Source organism: Panthera onca, chromosome E1, assembly GCF_046562875.1.
Source record: "Panthera onca isolate mPanOnc1 chromosome E1, mPanOnc1 haplotype 2, whole genome shotgun sequence".
Classification (NCBI taxonomy): Eukaryota; Metazoa; Chordata; class Mammalia; order Carnivora; family Felidae; genus Panthera; species Panthera onca.
In genome coordinates, this window is record NC_138352.1 from 57,977,959 (window position 1) to 58,001,101 (window position 23,143).

The 23,143-nt window shown below is 43.6% G+C and overlaps 1 protein-coding gene across 1 annotated transcript; it reads right to left on the bottom strand.

Annotated features, from left to right (window-relative positions):
• Window positions 1-13: 13 nt before the first annotated feature.
• On the bottom strand, window positions 14-23,143 carry RETREG3 (reticulophagy regulator family member 3). Its single transcript, XM_060646050.3, has 9 exons — window positions 22,789-23,143; window positions 8,929-9,035; window positions 7,139-7,169; window positions 6,078-6,204; window positions 5,338-5,422; window positions 4,382-4,519; window positions 3,295-3,377; window positions 2,547-2,679; window positions 14-2,131 (listed from the first exon to the last, which is right to left on the bottom strand). The coding sequence occupies exons 1-9, from the start codon at window positions 23,025-23,027 to the stop codon at window positions 1,674-1,676; spliced, it is 1,401 nt and encodes a 466-aa protein (XP_060502033.1). The 5' UTR covers window positions 23,028-23,143; the 3' UTR covers window positions 14-1,673.

Consider the following 23,143-nt stretch of genomic DNA (forward strand, 5'->3'; position numbering starts at 1 on the left):
CCCCCCTCCCGTCCATCCCCACCCCAGTTCACAGTGGAGGACTAAGGAGATTCAGAGCAGGATCCCCCAGGTACAAGAAACACCCTCTGAAGATTTTGCTCTCCTTCCTCCCTCCCTTTTGCCAACTTCCAAGGCCTGAAGCTACACACACTCATGCAAACACACCAAAACCCGCTCCTCTCCCACACTCCTGTGTTTTTCCCTATCAGAGTTCACCTGTGAGACATCTGGGCTCTGAGAAGAGAGGAGGTGTCCAAAGTCTGAGAACCCTAAAGTGGGGAGATGCCATTACCCCGAATCTTCACACACAAGTGACTATGAAACAGGCACCTAGCTCTTCTCCCTTCTCACTCCTAATTTTCACTCCCGGCCTCTACCTTGTCCATCAACCAAGAGCAAACATGTTAGCACACTCCCACCTGCAGCACATGAAAATGGGCTCTGTCCAACATCCCTTGCCCAGGTGTGGGAGTGTTGGGGGAGTGGTCCCTGAGGATCAGCAAAGGGTTAATGCAGAGGGCAAGAGGACAGAAGAGTTTGGCCTGAGCTCTGATTGGGGAAGCAGAGAGAGGCTGTAGTCTGGCACAGGTCTAGAATTGCCATTTTTAGTTTTTCTCTAGCATGACAGTAGAACAGATACCCCTTAGAGGGGTTTCTGACTACACATTCTTGCTAACTGGGCTCATCCTTAAAAGAGGCCCTGCCAAGTGGGAAGCAACTGAAAATAAAACTATTAAAGGAACTGAATCAGGAGTAAGAAGAGCTGGTGCAAGAAGAGCTGGTGGCTCCTGGGGTGAATGCCAATGAGCCATTTGTAAAGTGCTACTTTGACACCCCCCATGCAATTATTGCTTCTCCAAAGGAGGAGCAGGGGAAGGAACGGGAACATGGAAATGGATATGGTATGGTATTGCTTTGCTCGTTGCTCAGGCTGATGGTCAAATGGAGCCAGGGGTTAGCAGCACCAAAAATAACCAGGCAGCTTCAGAAGATTCCATGAGACCATGAGATATAGAGGCACCCGCCCTCTCAGCCAGCTGACCCCACAGCCCAAGGTAATGTTGAAGAGGCCGACCCTCACATCATGTTCACATTTCCTAAATTTCACAAGCACTACTGGAGCACTGGAGGTTAAGCCTCAAGAAATGAGGATGGGCTAGGGCAGAGGGAGCAGGTCTGCTCTGCAGAACCAAAAAATTTGCTTAGAAAAAGACAAATCAAATCATGGCTTAGCAAAAGAGGATGGCAATGTAACTCTTCCAGCTGCTGCCTGACTTGGAGCTCCAGGGAGGAGATGAAGGGAGGAAGGAAGGAAAGGGTGGCTTCTATCACTGAGGGCCCCCGAGCACCCATACCTAGAAGCAAACAGCAGCACCCCCTCAAAGGGGAACCAATACCCCTGATTACTTTGTTCCCCAAAAGTACCATTCTGATGGAGAAGCCTCCCCTGGGGGAGCACTCTCACTGCAGTGATTGAGCTCAGAAATGGGCGTCCAGCTGGTAGCCGGGGAGCGAGTATCCTCTCTCAGCAGGCCTGAGCTTCAGCCAGGTCACCAAGCATACATATAGAATTCAGTGGATGGGACCTGGGTTCTTCCCTTGCCCCTTCACCTTAAGTGGGATAGGGAGAAAAAAAACCTAAACCACAGTGACCCCCAAAAGGAGTCTCTGCCTCAGTGGCTCCTGGAACTGGCAGGGTCCAGCTGATTCAGCTCTGACTGGTCCAGAAGTTCAAAGTCATCCCCCTCAGCATCAGTGTCCAGGTCTGAACTAGGGGCCCGAAGGAAGCCTCTCGTTGCTCTCCGGGGAGGTGGGCCAGAAGGGCCTGGCTGGGAGGCCCCTGACAGGGCCAGGTGAATCATGCCCTGGGAGACCAGGCTGGCAAGGTTGCTGGTGAGGTTGGATCCTGCAGGCAGGGCACCAAGCAGGAGCTCCGGCAGTACAGCCTCGTCCTGGCTGGCGGGAGGGTTCTGGAGCTCCTCAGCTCCTGGTGGGGAACGGTACATCAAGCTGGGCATCCCAATGCTGGTATCGTCCTCATCATCCAGGCCAGCGGGATCCACATTAATGGAAGGGAAGTCTGGAAGGTCTCTGGCAAAGGATTCTTCTGGATCACTGTGACCATCTAGGTCTGGGAGAACAGAGGGGTGTCTGAGACACGGCAACAACCTGGCACTCCTGTGCCCCAGCCCCACAAAGTCAGCCCCATGTAACCCGATTTTTCTACCCTGTATTTCTCAGGGTGAAGCAAAACCTGGAGCACTGGTTGGCCTTTCCCCTCCACTTACAGACTGCTATGATCTCTACTGCCCAAAGAACTCCCTCCCCTTCCTCCAGTATGCTCCATATGAGCCTAGAAACCTGAGGCTACTAAGGGAGGATTTCAAGGAGAGCAGCAGTACCATTCTGGCTGTAGCCATATGCCAAAGCTGTTCTGCCACCCGATCCACACCTCAGAGAGGAGGGGGCAGTATCCCCTTCTGCCCAGGGAAGCTAAGTGGCAACAGTCAGAGTCATTATCAACTTGGGTCCAAGGTTCCCCTCACCTTCAGAGCCTTCTGTTAGAGGTGTCTGGCCCCGTGAAAGATTGAATGTGCCATTGTCTGTACAGGAGACCTCAGCGTCCGAGTGCTCGGAGTCTGTGATGGCCAATTCCCTGGCAACAGTAGAATCATCCAGCTTGGGAAAGAAAAGACCAACAAGCCTGAAGAGAGAATGCCATTAGGAAAAGGTGCAGTTCCCCAGTTATAGCTCTACTAATTAGCCAGCCCTAAAGGCTACCCTAAAGCCAGCAGTGCAATCAGGCACAATAGGGACTTCAGGTAATATCTTTACCCCTTTTAGGCTGCTCCCCCAAGGAAAACACCCTTATTTATCAATCTTGAGCATAAGAAGGAAAGTAGTGTGGGGAGTCAACCAGCCACTTACTCTTAAGCAAATAACTGATCCAGAGATAACTTTTCACAGGTGGCCAGGAAGATACATTGCCCAACACAAGGTGGGCTGGGCTGTTTAAAAGATGATCACGCCAGTTCCAGAAGTTCTGCCATGATGGTAGGGGTTAAAAGGAGACACGGAAGAGGGTGTGCTGGTCACCAGGCTCAAACTAGGATCTATGCACACAGTCCCAATAGAACACTAGCTTCTCTCCTCACTGTTCTTTGGAGCAAGGGGAGGGTGGGGCCTTGAAGCACCCATAATGAACTTGAAAACCTAGTCACTGCCTAAACATGAGCTGCCATACAGTTAAAGGGGGCTAACTGGCCAGTGGTGCGCCTTCCACACCCAAGATACCTGAGGACAGAAAGCAGCAAGCTCCTCTTCGCTGTCACTGTGGTTGTCCATTGCACGCTCTGGGTGTAGGGCTCTGCGGCGCACTATGTGGAAAGAGCAGAAGGCCTTGACGTCTTCCCTTAAGGGGAAACCCCCACCCGCCCTGGACTTCAAAGGCATAAAATCAGAACAGAACAGAATGAATCCTCTGAATATATCCTGAAGCCCCCATCACAATGCCTGAGGGTGGGGGTTGCTGAGCCTAAGTAACAAGGTAAGCTGATAACTGGGGAGAGAAAGATCTCTCTTCCATTGCCTCTCCTCCACCAGCCCCTCCACACTTTTGTTCTGATCAGATGATCAACAAGTCGCAGGATCAGCTAGGGGCAGACAGGATGTCAAGGTGGAAAGTGGAGGCTGTCCTAGAGAGGGCAAAGGGAGATGCTCCACCTTGGTTAAATTAGGCTTTTGAGGACTGATACTATTTAGCTGGCTGTGCCAGGGGGTGTTGGGCCTTGATGACCTTGTGTGTGCAGGGCTCTCTGAAGGCTAGGGCTTAATGAAATATCTAACCTGACCAGCCCACAGGAGGGAGGAAAAAGTTCACGGAACTGTCATTCATGTGTTGGAGGATCTTGGATCTTCTGGCTTCTCAGGCAGCATGAATCACCTTTGGAAAGCAGCTTTCAGTAGTAAAAAGAGGCCTGGCTTAGAGGTTGCCATTTACTAACTGTGAAGTTCAATTTCTTTTCTCAAGGTTGTCAAGGTTAAATAAGACATGTATGCAGAGCTGCCAGCACAGTGCTCGGGCACAAGGAAAGTACTTCCTAAAAAGCAGCAAACACTAGGGATATCTTCGCTGTCTGACTTTTATTCAATTTGGAAGAGCTTTCCCCAGATTTGTTTAAAATGGGAGTGTCCAGAATTCTAAGTGGGAAAATTGGTAAGCCTGCACAGACTTCCTAGAATAAAATATTACTTTTACCTATCACCGCCCCCTACACACCAACCACACCTCACTCACTTCTCCAACTTCTGAGGACTCACAGGCTTCTCCTTGTCTTCCCCAAATTGCCCAAGTGGAAAGAAGCCTCCCCTTGACACTTACATTGTCTCTCTCTCTGCTTCGACATCATGTAGCCACGGACACTGAAATCTAGCCGCTGCAGAGCTGGCTTCAGCCGTACATATGCTCGATCCCACAGTCGGTGGTACACAGCAAGGGGCCACATCATGACAGTGACAACTGAGAGAAGGAGTGGGAAACAGCGGCAAGGTGGAGAAGGGGCTGTACGAAACAGTCCTTACTGTCCTTCTGTCACTGTGCCCTCTGGACACTCGGTGGGAAATAGTTCTGTTTCATTCTGCTGGTCATCCATCTTTACTAGGCTCCCCCACTACATGAGGGGGTTTTGGGGGGCAGAGACTTCTGCAGCCACCTACGTGGCTGTGCACAGCAGAGTGTGCTGACGATACATTAAGAACAGAACCAGGCAGTGTGGTCACATGCATACAGGTGTCACTGAGCCATACAAAAGGCTAACTGGTAACAATGCCTCAGAAACTAGACAACAAATCATGTGAGCTTCTGGCCACAACCATAACTACTCAGTTCTTCCAGCCCCACACAGAGTTCAGGCCAACAGGAAGTAACTAAATTTAAAAAACTGTGCTCCAGAAGAAAAAAAAGTGCTCCAGAATAAGCAGAACCTAGTAGAGAAACCTCTAAGAATTGTGTTCTGCTTGTCCGAACAGTATTCGGACTCTAAAAATTTCCTCCTAAATAGGAACAGACAGTCTTTATAGTTGGTAATACAACATAGGTTAGTGAACCCTCAATGATTTCTGAAGCTGACGTAGTAAGAAAAGTACTTTATGTGTGGGGAGCCTGTTATAGATAAGAAGAAAGATACTTTCATGACACCAAACAGGTTATGAAAATATAAAAAGATCATTTCCTGGAGAACCAAAATATAAAAGTCCTCTTTCTAGACCTAGAGTTAGCAGCTGTGGCTGGAAAAGCTAGCAGGGTAAGCTCAGGGGAAGGTTATGTGCCATACTTACGTATTAAGTAGGACAGCAAGAGCCCAGGGATGTAGCGGCCCAAAACGGCCAAAAAGGTCAGTATCCCACAGCTCAGCAAGCAGAACTGGAGGAGTCAGGAAACAGTATTAAGTTTCTGTTACATGGAGGGAGACTGAGGTGGGGACAGGGGATAGGTGGAGATGTGATTAAAATGATTCTTTATGACCTATAAGTGGGCATGTCAGAATCACAGCTGTGTCTAGCCACTGTTGCATCCCATAGTGATTATGTCTGGGATGGAAAGGAGGATGTCCATTCTATTCAAACTCCTTTTCCGTGGCTAACCCAACAGGGCTGCACCTTTCCTGCTAGGAAATTGGTCTGCATGGGCTTAGCCAAAAATTCTCTCTGAAAGCAAGTGTTGGTGGTGGGGTTTTTTTAATTTAAAAAAAACAAAAAAGGTAAAAAATTAAAAAACCCAACAACCTACCACGTTTACTATGACACAAAACGCACACAAGCAAGCTTTCTTTGCCATCTTGGGGCTCAATCTAAGGAAGATGGCTCAATCTAAGAGGCAAGCACCCAAAGAAGGAATCGTCAAGCTCTTCCCCTAGTCCTAGTGGCTGGTCAGAAACCCCTTCCTACAACTTCCCTTTGTCTCCACAATCGTCGGGATCTTTCCTCTCTTGAATGAGGATATGCCATCACAGGACTGTCTCAGTTTAGCATGAACTGAACTGAGAAGCCAGAAATGAAAGTGAAATGGGAAGTCTTACCTTGCCTGGGTTTTGCTTTTTGAAAAGCAAAAGATTCCTTATGAAAATGGTCCCACTAACCCAGACTTCAGCTACGTGGTGGCAGAGCTCGGGCACGCTGAGCAACCGAGGGTGCACAAAGCCCCAGCTATAGGAGAGAGAAGGGGGAGCTGTGAAAGGAGGGTGTTGAGGGACTCCCCCCCTGCCCCATCTTGCTGTGTAGGCAGCCGATGCTTCTAGGTTTCAATTGGAGCTGGGGAGTGGCTAGTCCTAGGTGCTCTGGAAGTGAAGTGGGACTTTCTTCTTGTCTCACAGGTTGAAACTTGAATTTAGAGACTAGGAGGGCACGCTTGTTCCAACAGCTCCACCCTGTGAGCAAGCGGCCCAATCCACGTGTATAAACCTGCCACCAGCTCAAGGCCCTTTGTGCTTAGAAACATCTTCCCTGCACTCGGACCATTGCAATTCACTGTGATTGCAATTCAGGGATAAAAGTAAAGCACAGTCTGACACTGCTGCTGCTGAGGGGAGGCAATGGTGCATGTGTCCATCAGAGAGAAAATAAACAAAGCAAAAGCAAAATAAACCATAGCAGAGGAAATTCCTTGGATCAAACGTATGGGATGAATGAACTGAGAAATGAAAGCAGGACCTGTAAGACATAAGAGGAATCTTTGGCTTGCTGATGCCTGGAACCAATGTGTTTTCTGACCAGGAACTTTAAAAAGCCAGAGGTCACAGAAAACACTAAATGACCTGGTATAAAAGCCAGGAGACAAATGAAGTAAGTTGCCTCGAAGTTTTCACAGTAGGGCTAAAAAATGCAGCTAATTTCCTGGCATGTTAGATTACGGGGCACTACAACACTTCTTTTTCAAAACTTTTCTTAATAGCAGAGGACACTAGCCATCTCAACATATTGCTGCCTGAATTTTAGATTTGTTAAAATGATTATGTGGAACAGACTAGGTTCTCAGCTTATACTCTGTATCCATAACATGGAGTTAACAACATGGAACCAGAATATTACAACAAGAGAATCAATCAGAGCAACGAAAAGGGATTTAATTAGTGTTCCATACCTCTCATTGTCTAATGCGTCGGGTCTTGGCACTACAATATTAAAACAAACACCAGCATTAGTTGGTAGGGAAAACTAAACATAAAAATGTTAGGCTGTTGGTCTGACAGCTCAAGTTTTAATAGGTTTGAGGAAAAGAAAATGCTAATAGCCAATAAAAAGGAGACACTATGTTACACTGACAGAGTTAGGGAACTGCAGACACGGGGATGATGGCTGATGCCTGCTCATTTCTCCAGTGGGCGGGTGAGGGGATCCAAATGGAGCATCAGGACCCCTTCTACTTTCTACAACTGAGAATCAAGGTGCACATGAAAAAAAATGACCCGTCCCACCCCTCAAGTGCGTCTTGGTTGTTCATACGTATCAAGGTGCACCAGGTTACTGAGGCGGATTATATTTACTCCAACCCTAGAAATCTGTCTTTTCTCTTTAAAAAGAGACCTATTAACTATAGTGAACGATGTCAAGTCTTTTGACGTTCACCAGCCATAAAACAGGTGAATGAACTACATGACTCCTTAAAGTCTCTGCAAAATAGGATGGGAATATATTTAAAAGCTGTATACTTTGGTGTAAATATCCTGCCAACACTTCAAAATTAACATGTCCAAAACCTACATCAATTTTCCTCGCTCTCAACCCCTACGCCAACGGACTCCCCTGCCTGCTGCTACTGTATACGCTGACTATAATCCCATTCTCCTATTCTCCTAGCTTTGAACTCCCGCAGCTGGCTTTTATCCCTTAATTCTTCTAACCCCCTATTTACCAGTCTTAATGTGTCTTCCTACTTCTCAGCTCTTGAAGCCACCCATCATTTGTTTCCATGAATACTTCTCTGACTACTTCTCACACATACTGCCATAGTTTCCTATCAGGTCTCTCTCCTTCCTCATTTTCTTCTCTGTGAGCTTGCAAAATGCTATCAAATTAAGCTTTAATATCACTTCAGCATATAAGCTTTAACAATGTTTAATGACCACCCACTAGCTATAGGATAAAGTCTAAACTTCTAGGCCTAACTCAAAAGCCTTGTAAAATCTAATCTCAACATGTTTTCAGTTTTATTTCCTAGTACTCCTTTCAGTGACCTCTTCATTAGGGTGAAAGTGACCAATTCCCTGCTCTCAGAGATGCTTTGCAGCTTCTGGTTTCTCAGACTAATCAAGCTCTGGCCCCTCTAGAAACACACTTTTATATTCAACTGTTCAAATCTCTTGCTTCATTCAAGGCCTGAGCCAGGGCCAAAATACATAATAAACATACTGATCACATACTGCACCGTGACATATTTGGTACTGTGTTACAACTGTCATTTCATTTGTCTTCTGTTTATGTATGTACAATCTTTGAGAAAAGGAATCATGTCTTAGAGTACTATATATAAGTCACAACACTTAGCTTACTGCTTTATAAATAAACAAGTTAAAAGAAATCCCTGAGAGGCAAACTGATACTGCCTCAGTAAAGATGTAGTATGCAATGAGAATCTTTTTTTTTTTTTTTAACTTGAGGACTACTTACTCCTCAGACCAATAATGAAGGCTAGAACATCTCAGGTGGTGGGTACAGGTCTCCTGAGCTTAGTAACAATGGGAAGGGTGGAGCACAGCTCCACCAAACTACAGAAGGAGCACCAGCCCTTCAAGTGTCTCCTAAAGCAAATAATTCAGGCATCAAAAGGTATTCCCAGTTCTATATACTCCCCCATAAACCCCCCAAAATAAGGTAAAAATTAAATGAAAGATCATTTCCAGTTCAGATTGTTCTAAATGCTATCGAACTCACCTTTTATTTCAGGCCAGATTTTGTTCTTCCATTGATCTATACACACAATGATCATTGAGCTGAACGCAAGTAAAAATACAAGACGAAGGGATGTCAGTGCAAAGAACCTATAGAGAAGGAAAAACAAGATTATTATCTAATTAAGCTACTTTCAAAAAGGACCACATGTATACTTCAGAATCTAGTAAATAGACTTAAATCCTAGTTATATAGCTTGGGAAAATCACTTAAACTTTCTGAACATCAGCTATTTTACCTATGTGGCAGAGGTAATAATTTGCTTCTGTAAAGGCAGAGGACTAAGTCAAATAACCTCTTAAAGCTCCTTCCAACTTATAAGTCTGTGATTCCATTAATTTCAGGGAGAAGAAATTCATTCCTGATAACAAGTTATTATAAGGATGAAAGCAAACACCTTTCTACCAGATTAGACCCTAGTGTAGGGCAACAAACTGATAGAGATGTATTAAGAAGCATATAATTCAATTAGATATTCTTTTACAGACGGAGGAATTGAGGCCCAAAAAAGTAAAATGATTTGGTCAAGGTCACACAGAAAGTTAGCAATGAAGCTACATCCCAAGAGCCAGTTCTTCAAAATTAACACTAATACTTCTTAAACATTTCCTTAAAATTGAAGAGAGAACATTTCTTGATTTCATGAGACCACATTACTCTAATACCAAAGCCAAAGACACTGCAAGAAAACTACAGACCGAGATCTCTTATGAATACACATGCAAAAATCCTCAATAAAATACTAGCAAACTGAATTTGGCAGCATATTAAAAAGATTATATACCATAACCAATTCCTGAGATTTATTTCAGGAATACAAGGGTGGTTCAACACATAAAAATCAATAAATATATCATATTAACAGGATGAAGGAAAAGTTCTTTCTTATTTGAAGGAATCAACCACAAATAGATATTTATGAAAAATCTGGGAAATCTTAACACCTACAGCACACCTGAAGATATTAAGGAATTGTTAATTTTTTAGATGTGATAACGTTATGGAAAATAGGTTTTTTTAAAGAGTCCCTATTTCTTAAAGATACATACTAAAATATTTATGAACACAATGATGTGATAATCTGGGATTTATGTCAAAATAATATAGGTTGGCAAGGAAAAGGGTGTAAAAGAAGAAGAACCAAGATTCACCATGCATTGATAAATGCTAACATTTAAAATCTTTCAGGGATGCCTGGGTGGCTCAGTCAGTTAAGTGTCTGACTTCAGCTCACATCATGATCTCATGGCTCTTGAGTTCGAGCCCCGCGTCAGGCGGTGCTGACAGCTCAGATCCTGGAACCTGCTTTGGATTCTGTGTCTCAGTGTCTCTCCCCCCCACCCCCCCACTCTGCCCCTCCCCTGCTCACACACTCTCTCTCTCAAAAATAAACACTAAAAATTTTTTTTAATCTTTCATAAGATATTTAATAAAAAAAATTAGTTCTAGGAGTGTTTCTATACCCCAGCATAAGGACTCTAAAGCAGTGCCTTTCAGGGGCGCCTGGGTGGCTCAGTCGGTTAAGCGGCCGACTTCAGCTCAGGTCATGATCTCACGGTCCATGGGTTCGAGCCCCGCGTCAGGCTCTGTGCTGAAAGCTCAGAGCCTGGAGCCTGTTTCAGATTCTGTGTCTCCCTCTCTCTGACCGTCCCCCATTCATGCTCTGTCTCTCTCTGTCTCAAAAAATAAATAAATGTTAAAAAAATAATAATAAATTAAAAAAAAAATAAAGCAGTGCCTTTCAGTGTCTGTAGTCCAGTGCTGGCCCACAAACTGATTCTGGCAGTCTGTGAGGAAGTAAGTACAAAATTTAAAGCAAGCATTTACAGGGGCACCTGGGTGGCTCAGTTGGTTGAGCGTCCGACTTCGGCCAGGTCATAATCTCATGATTCACGGGTTCAAGCCCCACATTGGGCTCTGTGCTGACAGCTCAGAGGCAGGTGCTGGGAGCTGGGAGCTGGGAGCTGGGAGCTGGGAGCTGGGAGCTGGGAGCCGGGAGCCGGGAGCCGGGAGCTGGGAGCCGGGAGCCAGCTTCAGATTCTGTGTCTCCCTTGCTTTCTGCCCCTCCCCCACTCACGCTCTGTCTCTCTCTCTCAAAAAATGAATAAACATTAAAAAAAATTTTTTTAATAAAGTAAGCATTTAGAAATTTTTATAGAAGTTTGACCAAGTAATTTGTAATCTAAGAATACCTTTGGGTTTATATTTTCTGTCCGTTTTTTAAACTTAATTTTTCTAGTAACTGATTTGTATTGTACTTTACAAAAGTAATGATTTGCCACACATCAGGGAAGACACCACCACTAGCCCTCACCACAGATGGTTTGAGAAACCATTCAGTTTCTTTTTTTTTTTTTTAATTTTTAAGTTTATTTATTTCTCACAGAGAGAGAGAGAGAAAGAGAGAGAGAGAGAGAGAGCGAGCAAGCAAGCATGGGTGGGGGAGGCGCAGAGAGTGAGAGAGGGAGACACAGAATCTGAAACAGGCTCCAGGCTCTGAGCTGTCAGCACAGAGCCCGACGCGGGGCTCAAACTCACGGACCATGAGATCACGACCTGAGCCGAAGTCGGATGCTCAACCGACTGAGCCACCCAGGCGCCCCTAAACCATTCAGTTTCAAGAGGGAAGCTGAATGCATTGGAGAGATGGTTCTGCAGGGCAGTAAGACATGGCTTTTACAGTCAGACTGGTTGGAGTCCAATTCTCTCAACACCCGCTTAGTCCTGTGACCTTGAATAAACAAGCTCAACCTCTTTAAGCCTTGGTTTCTTCATCTGTATGTAGTGGTAACAATAACAAAACATGCAGGATTGTTTGTAGGTAATAGAAACAACATACTTAATTGCCTATAAAAATACCATACTTGATCTTGCTAAAAAGAAGAAAACACAAGGCACCAAATACATGCCAAACACATTGCTCTATTCAATTTTACAATGTAGCAGTGTTATTAGCTTTATAACAACTGATCAAACAAGGGTTAGGATGACCAAGGTTTGGTTATAAATGAGCTCTTTTCTTCTCAACTCAACACAAGACCTCATGACTTGACATAATCACAGGATATTAAGAATATAATCCTTATATTTAAAGAAAAAAATAGCTTTATCTTGTGTGTATCTATGAATACCTATACATATGCAGGGATTGGCAGAGGAATTTTTTGTCTCTAGACATTTTTGTACTTGTATTCAACAAACGTGAATCCACGTTATGTAATTTTTAAAACTATACAAACAATGAAGGATGGGAGGAACCAAGAACTGAAAAATCCAGACACCAATGATAACCTATTCCGATTTTTCTACCCCACCACTTAAAGGACACTGTAATTATATATGAGATTAAAGAATGAAAGCAGCTTAACAAAAATAAGCCTCTGGAGCTGCCCCAGGTCATTAATCTTTTCTCCAAAGCCAGTTCATCACCCCGGCAAGCAAAGTTAACAAGGCCAAGGATAAGGGCTCTAGAACTTCTTGCTCCCCAGTCCTGCTGCTTCTATATGCCAGCATAGGAGGAAATGGCATGACCACTATTTTCTCCAGAGTTCTTGAAAGGGTTCCCTGGGAAGGCAATTTTCAGACTGTCTACAATCTCCACTTCCCAGATCATAATTACTAACACATATATAAATTGCGGTAGGGATAGGATATTAAGCACTCCTAAGGCAGACCGGTTTTCCAAAAATGATGGCAGTAAAAATACTGTTTCTCCAAGACCTGAACTATTTTATTTTTTTTTAACGTGGTTTTTTTTTTAATTTTTTTATTTTTGAGACACAGAGAGACAGAGCATGAACAGGGGAGGGGCAGAGAGAGAGGGAGACACAGAATCAGAAGCAGGCTCCAGGTTCTGAGCCATCAGCCCAGAACCTGACGCGGGGCTCGAACTCACAGACCGCGAGATCGTGACCTGAGCTGAAGTCGGACACTTAACCGACTAAGCCACCCAGGCGCCCCAACCTGAACTATTTTAGTAGCCTGTTATAGTGCCCACCTATGCTTCAACTCAATCCAATAAACGTGTACTGAATGCCCATTTTATGTGGAGGCCTAGAGGTAAGCAGCCCAGTTACAGAAAACAGTAAGACATGGACCTTACTCTCAAATGTATTTATGTGTCTATGTGTGCTTGTAATATGACAAGATAACAATAACAAAGAAGAGGACATTTAAGCTGGGATTTAAAAGATAACTGGTAAAGAGGTGCATAGGTGGCTCAGTCAGTTAAGCATCCGACTTCTGCTCAGGTCATAATCTCATGACTTGTGAGTTTGATCCCCCTGTCAGGCTCTGTGCTGACAGCTCAGAGCCTGAAGCCTGCTTGGGATTCTGTCCTCTGTCTCTCTCTGCCCCTCCCCAGCTCACACTCTGTCTCTGTCTCTCTCTCTCACATATAAATAAACATTAAAAACAATTTTTTTAAGATAATTGGTAAGAATGGGGTACCTAGCTGGCATACTTGGTGGAGTGTGTGACTCTTGATCTCAGGTTGTGTGTTGGAGCCCCACACTGGGTGTAGCGATTACTTAAAAAATAAAATATTTAAAGAAAAAAAAGGTAAGTGGTAAGAAAACAGGGCAAAAGGATGTGGGGAAGGAAAGGACATTCAGATAGGGACAACAGCCAGCTGGCATGACATATTTAAGGAACAACAAGCTGTTTCATATAACTGAAACACATAGAATACAAGGAGGGGATGAATATGGGGAGAGAGGCAGAAGTCAGATCATGAAGAGCCTTTTATGACAAGCATATTGATTTTATCCTGTAGATAAAGGTGAAACAGTAACGAGTTTTACAAAAAGTTTTTTATTTTTTGGGTCATGAAGGCTAAAACTGTGAACATCTTTTTTTCCCCCTTAATTTTTTTAATGTTTATTTATGAGAGAAGGAAGGTGAGGCAGAGAGAGAGAGAGAGAGAGAGAGAGAGAGAGAATCCCAAGCAAGCTCTGCACTGTCAGCACAGAGCCCATGAGATCACGACCTGAGCCAACATCAAGAGCTGGATGCTTAACTAACTGAACCACCCAGGCACCCCAAACATCTTTCTCCACAAGATTAATCCTGACCCATAAATTAATTTCAGGACCAGATTTATCTTTTTCTTGAACAAGCCAATGTAGGAACTCAGAAAAAGAAAAGTTTTTCCGTGTGGTATAAATAAAATAACATTTCTTGGGAAAATAGTTTCTTCCATACAGATAAAAACTTAATTAATAGGATATATCACCTTAATATACTGCAGTTGACCCCTCCAAGGTAATAGATAATTAGCATCAATGTTCTCTTAGAAGTCTGACCGTCAAACATAAAATATGGATAAGTGTGTGCTTTTTTCCTTCCAGGCCTCAACACTAAATCCCTCAACAAAAAAGGAGTATCAATCTCAGATTAGTGTGCTTTGTTCGAAAAGAGTTCAGAAAAGAGTAAGACATGGACCATGTGAAAAGAGGTCACATTAATGCTTATCATTTTACAGATGTAACCCGGAAGCACACCTGTAAGACAACTCTGCAACCATGTGCAAAGACAAAACATAATTGAAGAAAGTATTTTTGAGATCAGTACAGATAAAGGATGGATAAAAAATATGGAGGACTGACTCTCCTGGATTAGTTTAGTCCTGCAATGTCTTTTCATGCACGCCAAAAACTTCACAGGCAGATATAACAGTGTACAAGTTTGATACGACAACATGTGAAACATTTCTGAGCAACTATAATCAGCATGAGAACTTCCCAACTTAGCAAAAACAACTGCAAATGAAGTCAATTCTGAATATTCACATGTAAATTATTCAATTTGGGGATTGCCCACAGCCCATTACTCCTTGTATCCACTGTGGACTCACAATCTATTCTTTCTTAATGATACGTTTTTTTCTTTTTCATAAAAGCAACCATGTTTATTGGAGGAAATTTAGAAAATGTGATAATTATAGAAGAAATTAATAAACACGAGGGGCATCTGGGTGACTCTGTTGGTTAAGCGTCCAACTTCGTCTCAGGTCATGATCTCACGACTAGTGAATTCCAGCCCGTGTCCGGCTCTGTGCTGACAGCTCAGAGCCTGGAGCCTGCTTCAGATTGTGTCTCCCCCGCTCTCTGCCCCTCCCCCACTCACGCTCTCTCTCTGTCTCTCTCTCTCTCTCTCAAAAATGAATAAACGGGTGCCTGGGTGGCTCAGCCGATTAAGCATCCGACTTTGGCCTACGTTGCAAGTTCACGCCCCGCGTCAGGCTCTGTGCTGACAGAGCAGAGACTAGAGCCTGCTTCAGATTCTGTGTCTCCCTCTCTCTCTGCCCCTCTCCAGCGCATGCTCTGTCTCTGTCTCTCAAAAATAAATGTTAAGGGGCGCCTGGGTGGCGCAGTCGGTTAAGCGTCCGACTTCAGCCAGGTCGCGATCTTGCGGTCCGTGAGTTCGAGCCCCGCGTCGGGCTCTGGGCTGATGGCTCGGAGCCTGGAGCCTGTTTCCGATTCTGTGTCTCCCTCTCTCTCTGACCCTCCCCCGTTCATGCTCTGTCTCTCTCTGTCCCAAAAATAAATAAAAAACGTTGGAAAACAAATTAAAAAAAAAAAATGTTAAAAAATTAAAAAAAATTTTTAAATAAACATTTATACATACACACACACGCACACATATGATGAAGTTAGTACACCATCTATGAAAGTCTTACCAAAAAAAAAAATTTCTTGAACCGGAATCTGATCAATCCTCTAGATCCAACTACCAATTTACAGGAAATACAGAGCACAAGGGGAATATGCATAGGGATACAATAAGTAAAATCCACTCTGCTGCTTTCTTCAACAAATTACAGAGGAAGAAAGATTGAAAGGGAACAAAGAGTAAAAGACATATAAAAACACATCAGTCACAATATGTGGACTTCATTTGGGTCCAAACCAAGTTTAAAAAATAATATTTCTTTTTTTTTAAGTTCAAGCCCAAATGTGGGGCTTGAACTCACCACCCTGAGATCAAGAGTCACATGTTCTACGGACTGAGCCAGATAATTTCCCCTAAACACAAGTAATATTTGAAAAAATTGGAAGTTTGAACATTGATTAGAATCATTAACTTTCTACATATGATAATGGCACTGGTATTTTTTAAAGTATTTTTCAGAGATTTTTCACATTCTGAAATACTTAAGAGATTACATTATAAGACACCTGGGATTGCCTCAAAACAACAAAGGAAGAGGTGAAAAAGAAGTGAGGTACAGAAGGCACAAAACTGGTCATGAATTGAAAAATTTTAAAAATTTTAACATTTATTCATTTTTGAGATTGAGAGGGAAGAGCATGAGCAGGGCAGGGACAGAGAGAGAGAGACACAGAATCTGAAGCAGGCTCCAGGCTCTGAGCTGTCAGCAGACCATGAGAACTCACAGACCATGAGATCATGACCTGAACTGAAGTCGGACTCCCAACCAACTGAGCCACCCAGGTGCCCCGAAAAATTTTAAAACTGAGTAGGTAGTAGTACATAATATTATTCTACTTATGCATGTTTAAATTTTTCCATAACAAAGTATTTTAAAATGACCCGTTATCCACATACATGCCCTAAAATGTGAAGAGGTTATTTTCTTCCATTTATTTTTATTTTTTTTTAATGTTTATTTATTTTTGAGAGAGAGAGAGAAGCAGAGTGCGAGTGGGGAAGGAGCAGAGAGAGAGGGAGACACAGAATCTGAAACAGGCTCCAGGCTCTGAGCTGTCAGCACAGAGCTGGATGCGAGGTTCAAACTTGTGAACTGTGAGATCATGACCTAAGCTGAAGTTGGACACTTAACCGACTGAGCTACCCAGGTGCCCCTATTTTCTTCTATTTAAAAAAATTCATATATAAAAACTCCATGGAAATATATGTCATATCTGGTTTAAAAACCTCCTTCTTCATTTAACAATACATAGATGAGTTTTCTTGTATCACCAGAAAAACATCAAAAACGATTATATCATACATACATATAATTAGTCTGTTAAATCTTTCTCTAATTGAACATGTCTCCAATTTTTGATATAAAAAAGTAAAGCTGAATTATATATCACTGAGCATGTATTTTTGTCCTTACTTCCATTAACTACTTCAAGTGGAAATACTGGGAAATGCTTTTTAAAATTTTTACCTTCTTTTTTTTAAAGTTATTTTTGAGAGAGAGCAAGAGAGCATGAATGGGGGAGGGGCAGAGAGAGAGGAAGAGAGAGGATCCCAAGCAGACTCCACACTGTCAGGGTAGAGCCCAATGTGGGGCTCAATCTCACAAACCATGAGATCATGACCTGAGCAGAAATCAAGAGTTGGATGCTTGGGGCGCGTGGGTGGCTCAGTTGGTTAGGCAACTGACTTCAGCTCAGGTCATGATCTCATAGTTTGGGAGTTCGAGCCCCATGTCAGGCTCTGTGCTGACAGCTCAGAGCCTGGAGCCTACTTCAGATTCTGTCTCTCCCTTCTCTCTACCCCTCCCCTGCTCACGCTCTGTGTCTCTCTGTCTCTCAATAATAAGTAAACGTTAAGAAAAAAATTTAAAAAAAAAACAAAGAAAAGAGTTGGATGCTCAACTGACTGAGCCACCCAGGCACCCCTTGACTTTTTTATTTTTTAATAACAGAGTTACTGAGATATTTCGTATACCATAAAATTCGCCCTTTTAAATTGTCTAATTCAAAGGTTTTTAAATTTTTTTTTTTTTAATGTTTATTTGTATTTGAGAGAGACAGAGCACAAGCCGGGGAGGGGCAGAGAAAGAGGGAGACAGAATCCAAAGCAGGCTCCAGCACAGAGCCCAATGCAGACTCAAACTCCCCAGCCATGAGATCATGACTGGAGCCGAAGTCGGACGCCCAACGGACTGAGCCACCCAGGCGCCCCTAACTCAATGGTTTTTAATATATTCAGAGTTGTGTAATTATCACCATTATCTAATTTAGAACAATTTCATCAACCCAAAAGACAACCCATACTCGTTAACAATCATTGTCCATTTTCCCCCAGTCCCTGAAAAGACATTAACTTCTTCTTCTTTTTTCTTTTTTTTTATTGAGACAGAGTGTGTGTGCACGTGCAAGCAAGCAAGCAAGCAAGCAGAAGGGCAGAGGGAGAGAGGGGGAGGGGAGAAAGGGAAAGAGAGGAAGAGGGGCAGAGAGGGGGGGAGGGGGGGAGAGAGAGGGGGAGGGGGGAGGGGGGAGAGAGAGGGGGAGGGAGAGGGGGAGGGAGAGGGGGAGGGAGAGGGGGAGGGAGAGGGGGAGAGGGAGGGGGAGAGGGAGGGGGAGAGGGGGAAAGGGGGAGAGAGAGGAGGAGAGGGGGGGGAGGGGGAGGGGGAGGGGGAGAGGGAGGGGGAGAGGGAGGGGGAGAGGGAGCGCGCGCGCATAAGCAGGGGAGGGGCAGAAAGAGAGGGAGACACAGAATCCAAAGCAGGCTTCAAGCTCTGAGCTGTCAGCACAGAGCCTGACATGGGACTGAGCCACCCAGATGCCCCTTAGGTGTCTTAATACATGTTGCCTAATTACCTTTCAGAAAGATTATTGAATTTATGTTGCTATCAATCATATACCAGCTTTTACATACTTTCCCCAGAATTAAATACTACCATTAAAAAAAATAAGCAGAAATTAGTAACTCACTGCCATTTACATTCAAATTTTTAATTACTAACGAGAGTGAAATGTTATACATCCATTGATTCATTATTTTCTACTTTTTTTCTTTTGTAAACTTTTCACCCCCTTTATTAGGGGTTAAAATTCAATTATCTCTCTGAATAAAAAATATTCCTTGGAAAAACAACCTGGTTTCCAGAAAAATCACGAGAAATTCCAAAACCAAACAATTTTCTTTGAGGTTAATTATACCACGGATCCTCATAATTAGTACAGGTGAATTAGAGTTTGCTATATCATAAATAAAATAAAGAGCACATGTCTATCTTCAACCAAAGAAGATACTATTTCTGGGTTTCTTTGTTATTACAGAGTAGGCTTGTCTCACTGGCACTTCAGAACAAAGCATCCCATCCTATAGGGACAAAAAGCCCATTATTGTACGGCACTTGTGGCCATCTGGTTAATGAGCTAGTCACTGGTAAATCAGTATGAAAAAAATTAACCCAACCCACATAATTTAGTGATAGTTGTTGCTTACACAAAACCAGAAATGAAACCAGCTAGTTGCTAAACACCTACTTTATGTTAATGGACAGAAAGCACCCAACCTTAAAATTAGGACAGATAAAAACTAATGGCGGAAGACAGGCAAAACAGTAAGCCAAGGCACCCCTGGGAGTCTCCTTGGCTACCAAAAGCAACAAGAACCCTCCAAAGACTAGCATGAGAAGCATTTGCTCAGTATGTTTCATCTGAAATTTGACGTGTAAATTTTTCTCACAGAACAAATGCCTCTGCTTAACTGGGCCTTGCCTTCCACTTCCTGTCCCTATTATTTTTCATTCATATTCTAAACTTTTAAATCAGAATTGCTTTAATCACTACTCGGTCATTTTTGTATTTGGATTCTTTTGGGGGGAGAGAGAACATCTTTATTTTTTTAATCGTGAAAACAATAGATTCCATGATATCCCTAGAAGATGGTATGGTTAACTGAGACAAATCATTGTAAAGGCAGATCTCAATAGGGAATCAGCTTGTGACTGCTCTAAATCGATATCCTTAATTGAAAGACGGTCTAGAATCCTAGAATGTTAAAGACTGGAAAGGAGCTCTGAAGCCATCTAGCCCTCCTTGAATCATGTGCCTCTTCATAGAAGGGGGAGGGCTTGGAATGCACACACATGTCCAGGGCTCCTTAGTGCTCCCCTGATCTCCTAGATCTGAGTTAAACCAACAGGTTACTTCAACCTGTTTTTTTCTGATCCTGTCAGGATACACTATGGCTGACTCCAATATTCTTCCCCCAAATCACTCCTTTACAGGTGGTGCTGAGGTTAATGAAAACACAAGCTATTGGAAAGGAAGGCCTGACATTTCTGTTATTATCCTAAAGATAATAACATGTCAGTAACCAGAAGCAACATAGGCTGAAAGATTTCTGATATAATCACCATAACTGCTCTGAAAACTGAAGAAAAAATAAAAAAGACTGAAAGCCCTGAAATACTATAGAGGCAAGGCATTTACATCCATCTCTTTTACGCTGCTGTTGTTTTTGTTTTATTAAGATGTCAGAGGGCACATTCACACGTACAGAAAAACCTTGACTGAGAATACAGAACACTGAAAATTAAGTGACTACCTACCTGAATTTGGATTTTTTGTACTCCTATCCAATCTTCTAATACCTCAAAATGTATAAAACACCACAGTTAATGATGTACCATCATTTAAAACAAGGGAAAAAAATTTCAATTTCTCTGTGACCTGAGCCAATGATCCTCTTACATTTTCTAAACATTTATAATGTCCAAGAACTAAACAGTCTTTGACATTCCTAACTGAAATGTCAACACATGTTGACATGTACAACATGATGCTACCAGAATGTCAAGTCTAACTTTCATTTTGAGCCTCAAATTGTCTTCCAAGGAAGCTCATTTCCTAAAACAACAATGCTATGAATTCCAATACCAAACTACCTTAGCCTCTGAGGGTTTAACACTATCAGTCACTCTGCAGCCTTCATGGAGATGAGTCCTCTCTCCATAAAGTATAAGAGTCTCAAGAGTCACACCTTTATTTTGCTCTAGCTCTTCTGTACCTACGTAGAGAGTGATGGGAATGTAACAACAGTAACCATGTTCTGGATACTCAGTAGGCAACCTAGCAGGAAATGCCAGAGACAAAGACCAATCACAACAATGCTTTAAGAGACCAAGACTACAAAAAGGGGAGCTGAGTGAGATTCTAAACATAGAATATTAGTAAACTTAAGCAAACACTGTTGGGGGCCAGAAAATTAAAGTTAACTGTAACATTCAAAGATGTGCCTCAATCACATAGGAGAGCAGCTCCCTATAAATACAGACCTCCACTCCACATTCTACTTCAAAAATCTCTCAAGCAGGGCACCTGGGTGGCTCAGTTGGTTGAGCGTTCTCAGCTCAGGTCTTGATCTAGCCATGAGTTTGAGCCCCGTGTCAGGCTCTGTGCTGACAGCTGGGAGTCTGATTCTATGTCTCCCTCTCTCCACCCCTCCCTCACTCACGCTTGGCCTCCATCTCTCTAAAAAAATGAATAAATATTTTTTAAAAAATCTCTCAGGCAAGGGGCATATGGAAAGTCCCCTCCTCAAAAATAACAACATACATGCTAACTCATTTGTATTAATAAACCTTGATGAAGTTTTTATATATTGGCCAATCACACTTGGATACAAACTGGTTTATTAAGGGCCAATTTTTTCCCCCCTAGGAGTACAATCTCAATGTAGGAAATGAAGTTTTGACTGAATGGCTTGGGGTTAGGAGTTGTGATGGGGGAGGTGGGGGAAAGGAAGAAAACGTCATTTTGGGAAATGCTCCTGATTGAGGTGCTACACTTAAAGATTTCTGCCAAAGAAAGAAAAGGAAGGAAGTAGGTACCTGGGGATCAGAGAAGCACAACCAAAAATAAATGAAGAATGCTGTAGGAAAATTTTATCATCAAGTTTGCTAGAGACTCCAGAAGCAACTAATGCCAGAGACTGCTCTGACACCTCAAATCTGAGTCCCCTTCAGACTGTGAGAGGCTTAACTTAATAGCTGAACCTTGTGTCTATCAATGAATTTGACATTATTTTGCTCCAGTTCACTGAAAATCTTTCAGACAAAGGATAATAAATGTTTTGGTTCTAAAACCAAGAATTTCAGGAAAACGTACTTTTAGCAAAAACACATTTTCTTTGGAAACACATACTTTGTTTCATTTCAGGTTCATCCAGAATAGGTTTATTTCATTCAGCTGTAGAAGCCCCCCTATACTTCAGTTCCCTTGGAATTTGGTGAATAATCCTTTCCTAGTTATAAATAATTCCAAACTATGCTTAGCAGACCGTATGAAGACCTATGTCCTCTTTAGGGGATGACAACTGAGAAGCAGCAGTTTCATTTTCGCACAGCACGGCACACAGACTCTTAAAGCATATTTATAGTTTCCCTTCTGCAGCTCAGGAAAACTCACACACGCTATTGGGCATCCTCAATCTCCTTGCCTATAAACCGTGCCTAAGGATGTCTAATTCCTTGGAACAGGGAGGAGATGCAATCGTTAAGTGGCTTTGAGACGGGTGAAATTTACCACTATTTCATAACTGTTCTTCAAAAGCTTATAATTTTCTTTCAAGTTGCAGCTCTGGAGGCTCTCATTGACGCTCAGACTTCATAAACTCCCTCGAGCAGGGAAAGGATAACTAACGTGCTAATTCAGATCACTCAAGCTTGTTTTCTTATCACACCTTTGGATACTTTTGCAAGACCTCACGCCTCACGCCTCTACCCCAATATAACAACTACTAAAATCAAAGCTCTGAGAATGGTCTTCAAACCACATTTGAGCGGACAAGAGACGGGAAGTGATGGCCTTAAGTGACACAGCTTTCCCTAGCCAAAATGAGGCGTCCTCGCTCGCTTCGAGCGGCTCAAGATGTTACCAGAAGCTCCTGCCAGATGTGCGGGGCAAGGGTGCGGGAGAAGTAAAGCAGGGAAGATAACTGGAAAGCCCTGGGGAGAACTGCGATGCCAAAGCCTGCAGGAGGAATGGACTGGAAGGAGGTGAGGCAAAATTAGGCAGGTACTGGAAGGAGCCAAGGCAGCGAAGAAAACAGGAGAGGCGAGAGGTAGAGCCCTAGAGAAACCTGACGAATTCGCGCCTGGAAGGGTTTCCGAGGGTCCAGTTCTCTCACCAGAAAGCCGCGTTCAGCCCCAGGCACCACAGGGCGCTCCTGGCTGGCCGCTCCCACACCAGGGCTGCCTGCACCCGGCTCAGCAGAGGCTCGTAAGGCCCCAGCACCTCCACCAGGGCCCGCTGCGCCGCCTCAACCTGCTGGTCTCGCTCCCAGGAGCCTGACATAGTGCGGCGACCCCTCAAAGTAGGCCCCGAAGCTGGGCCTGGGGCCGCGGCCACCCCCTCTGCCTCCGCCATCTCCCCCCCGGGAGCCACAACATCCGGGGCCGCGGCCCGTCGGTCACAATAAACACCGACTGCGCAGATGCGCGATTCCGCGGGGGAGGCCTCGTCCCTCCATAGTGCGCCTGCGC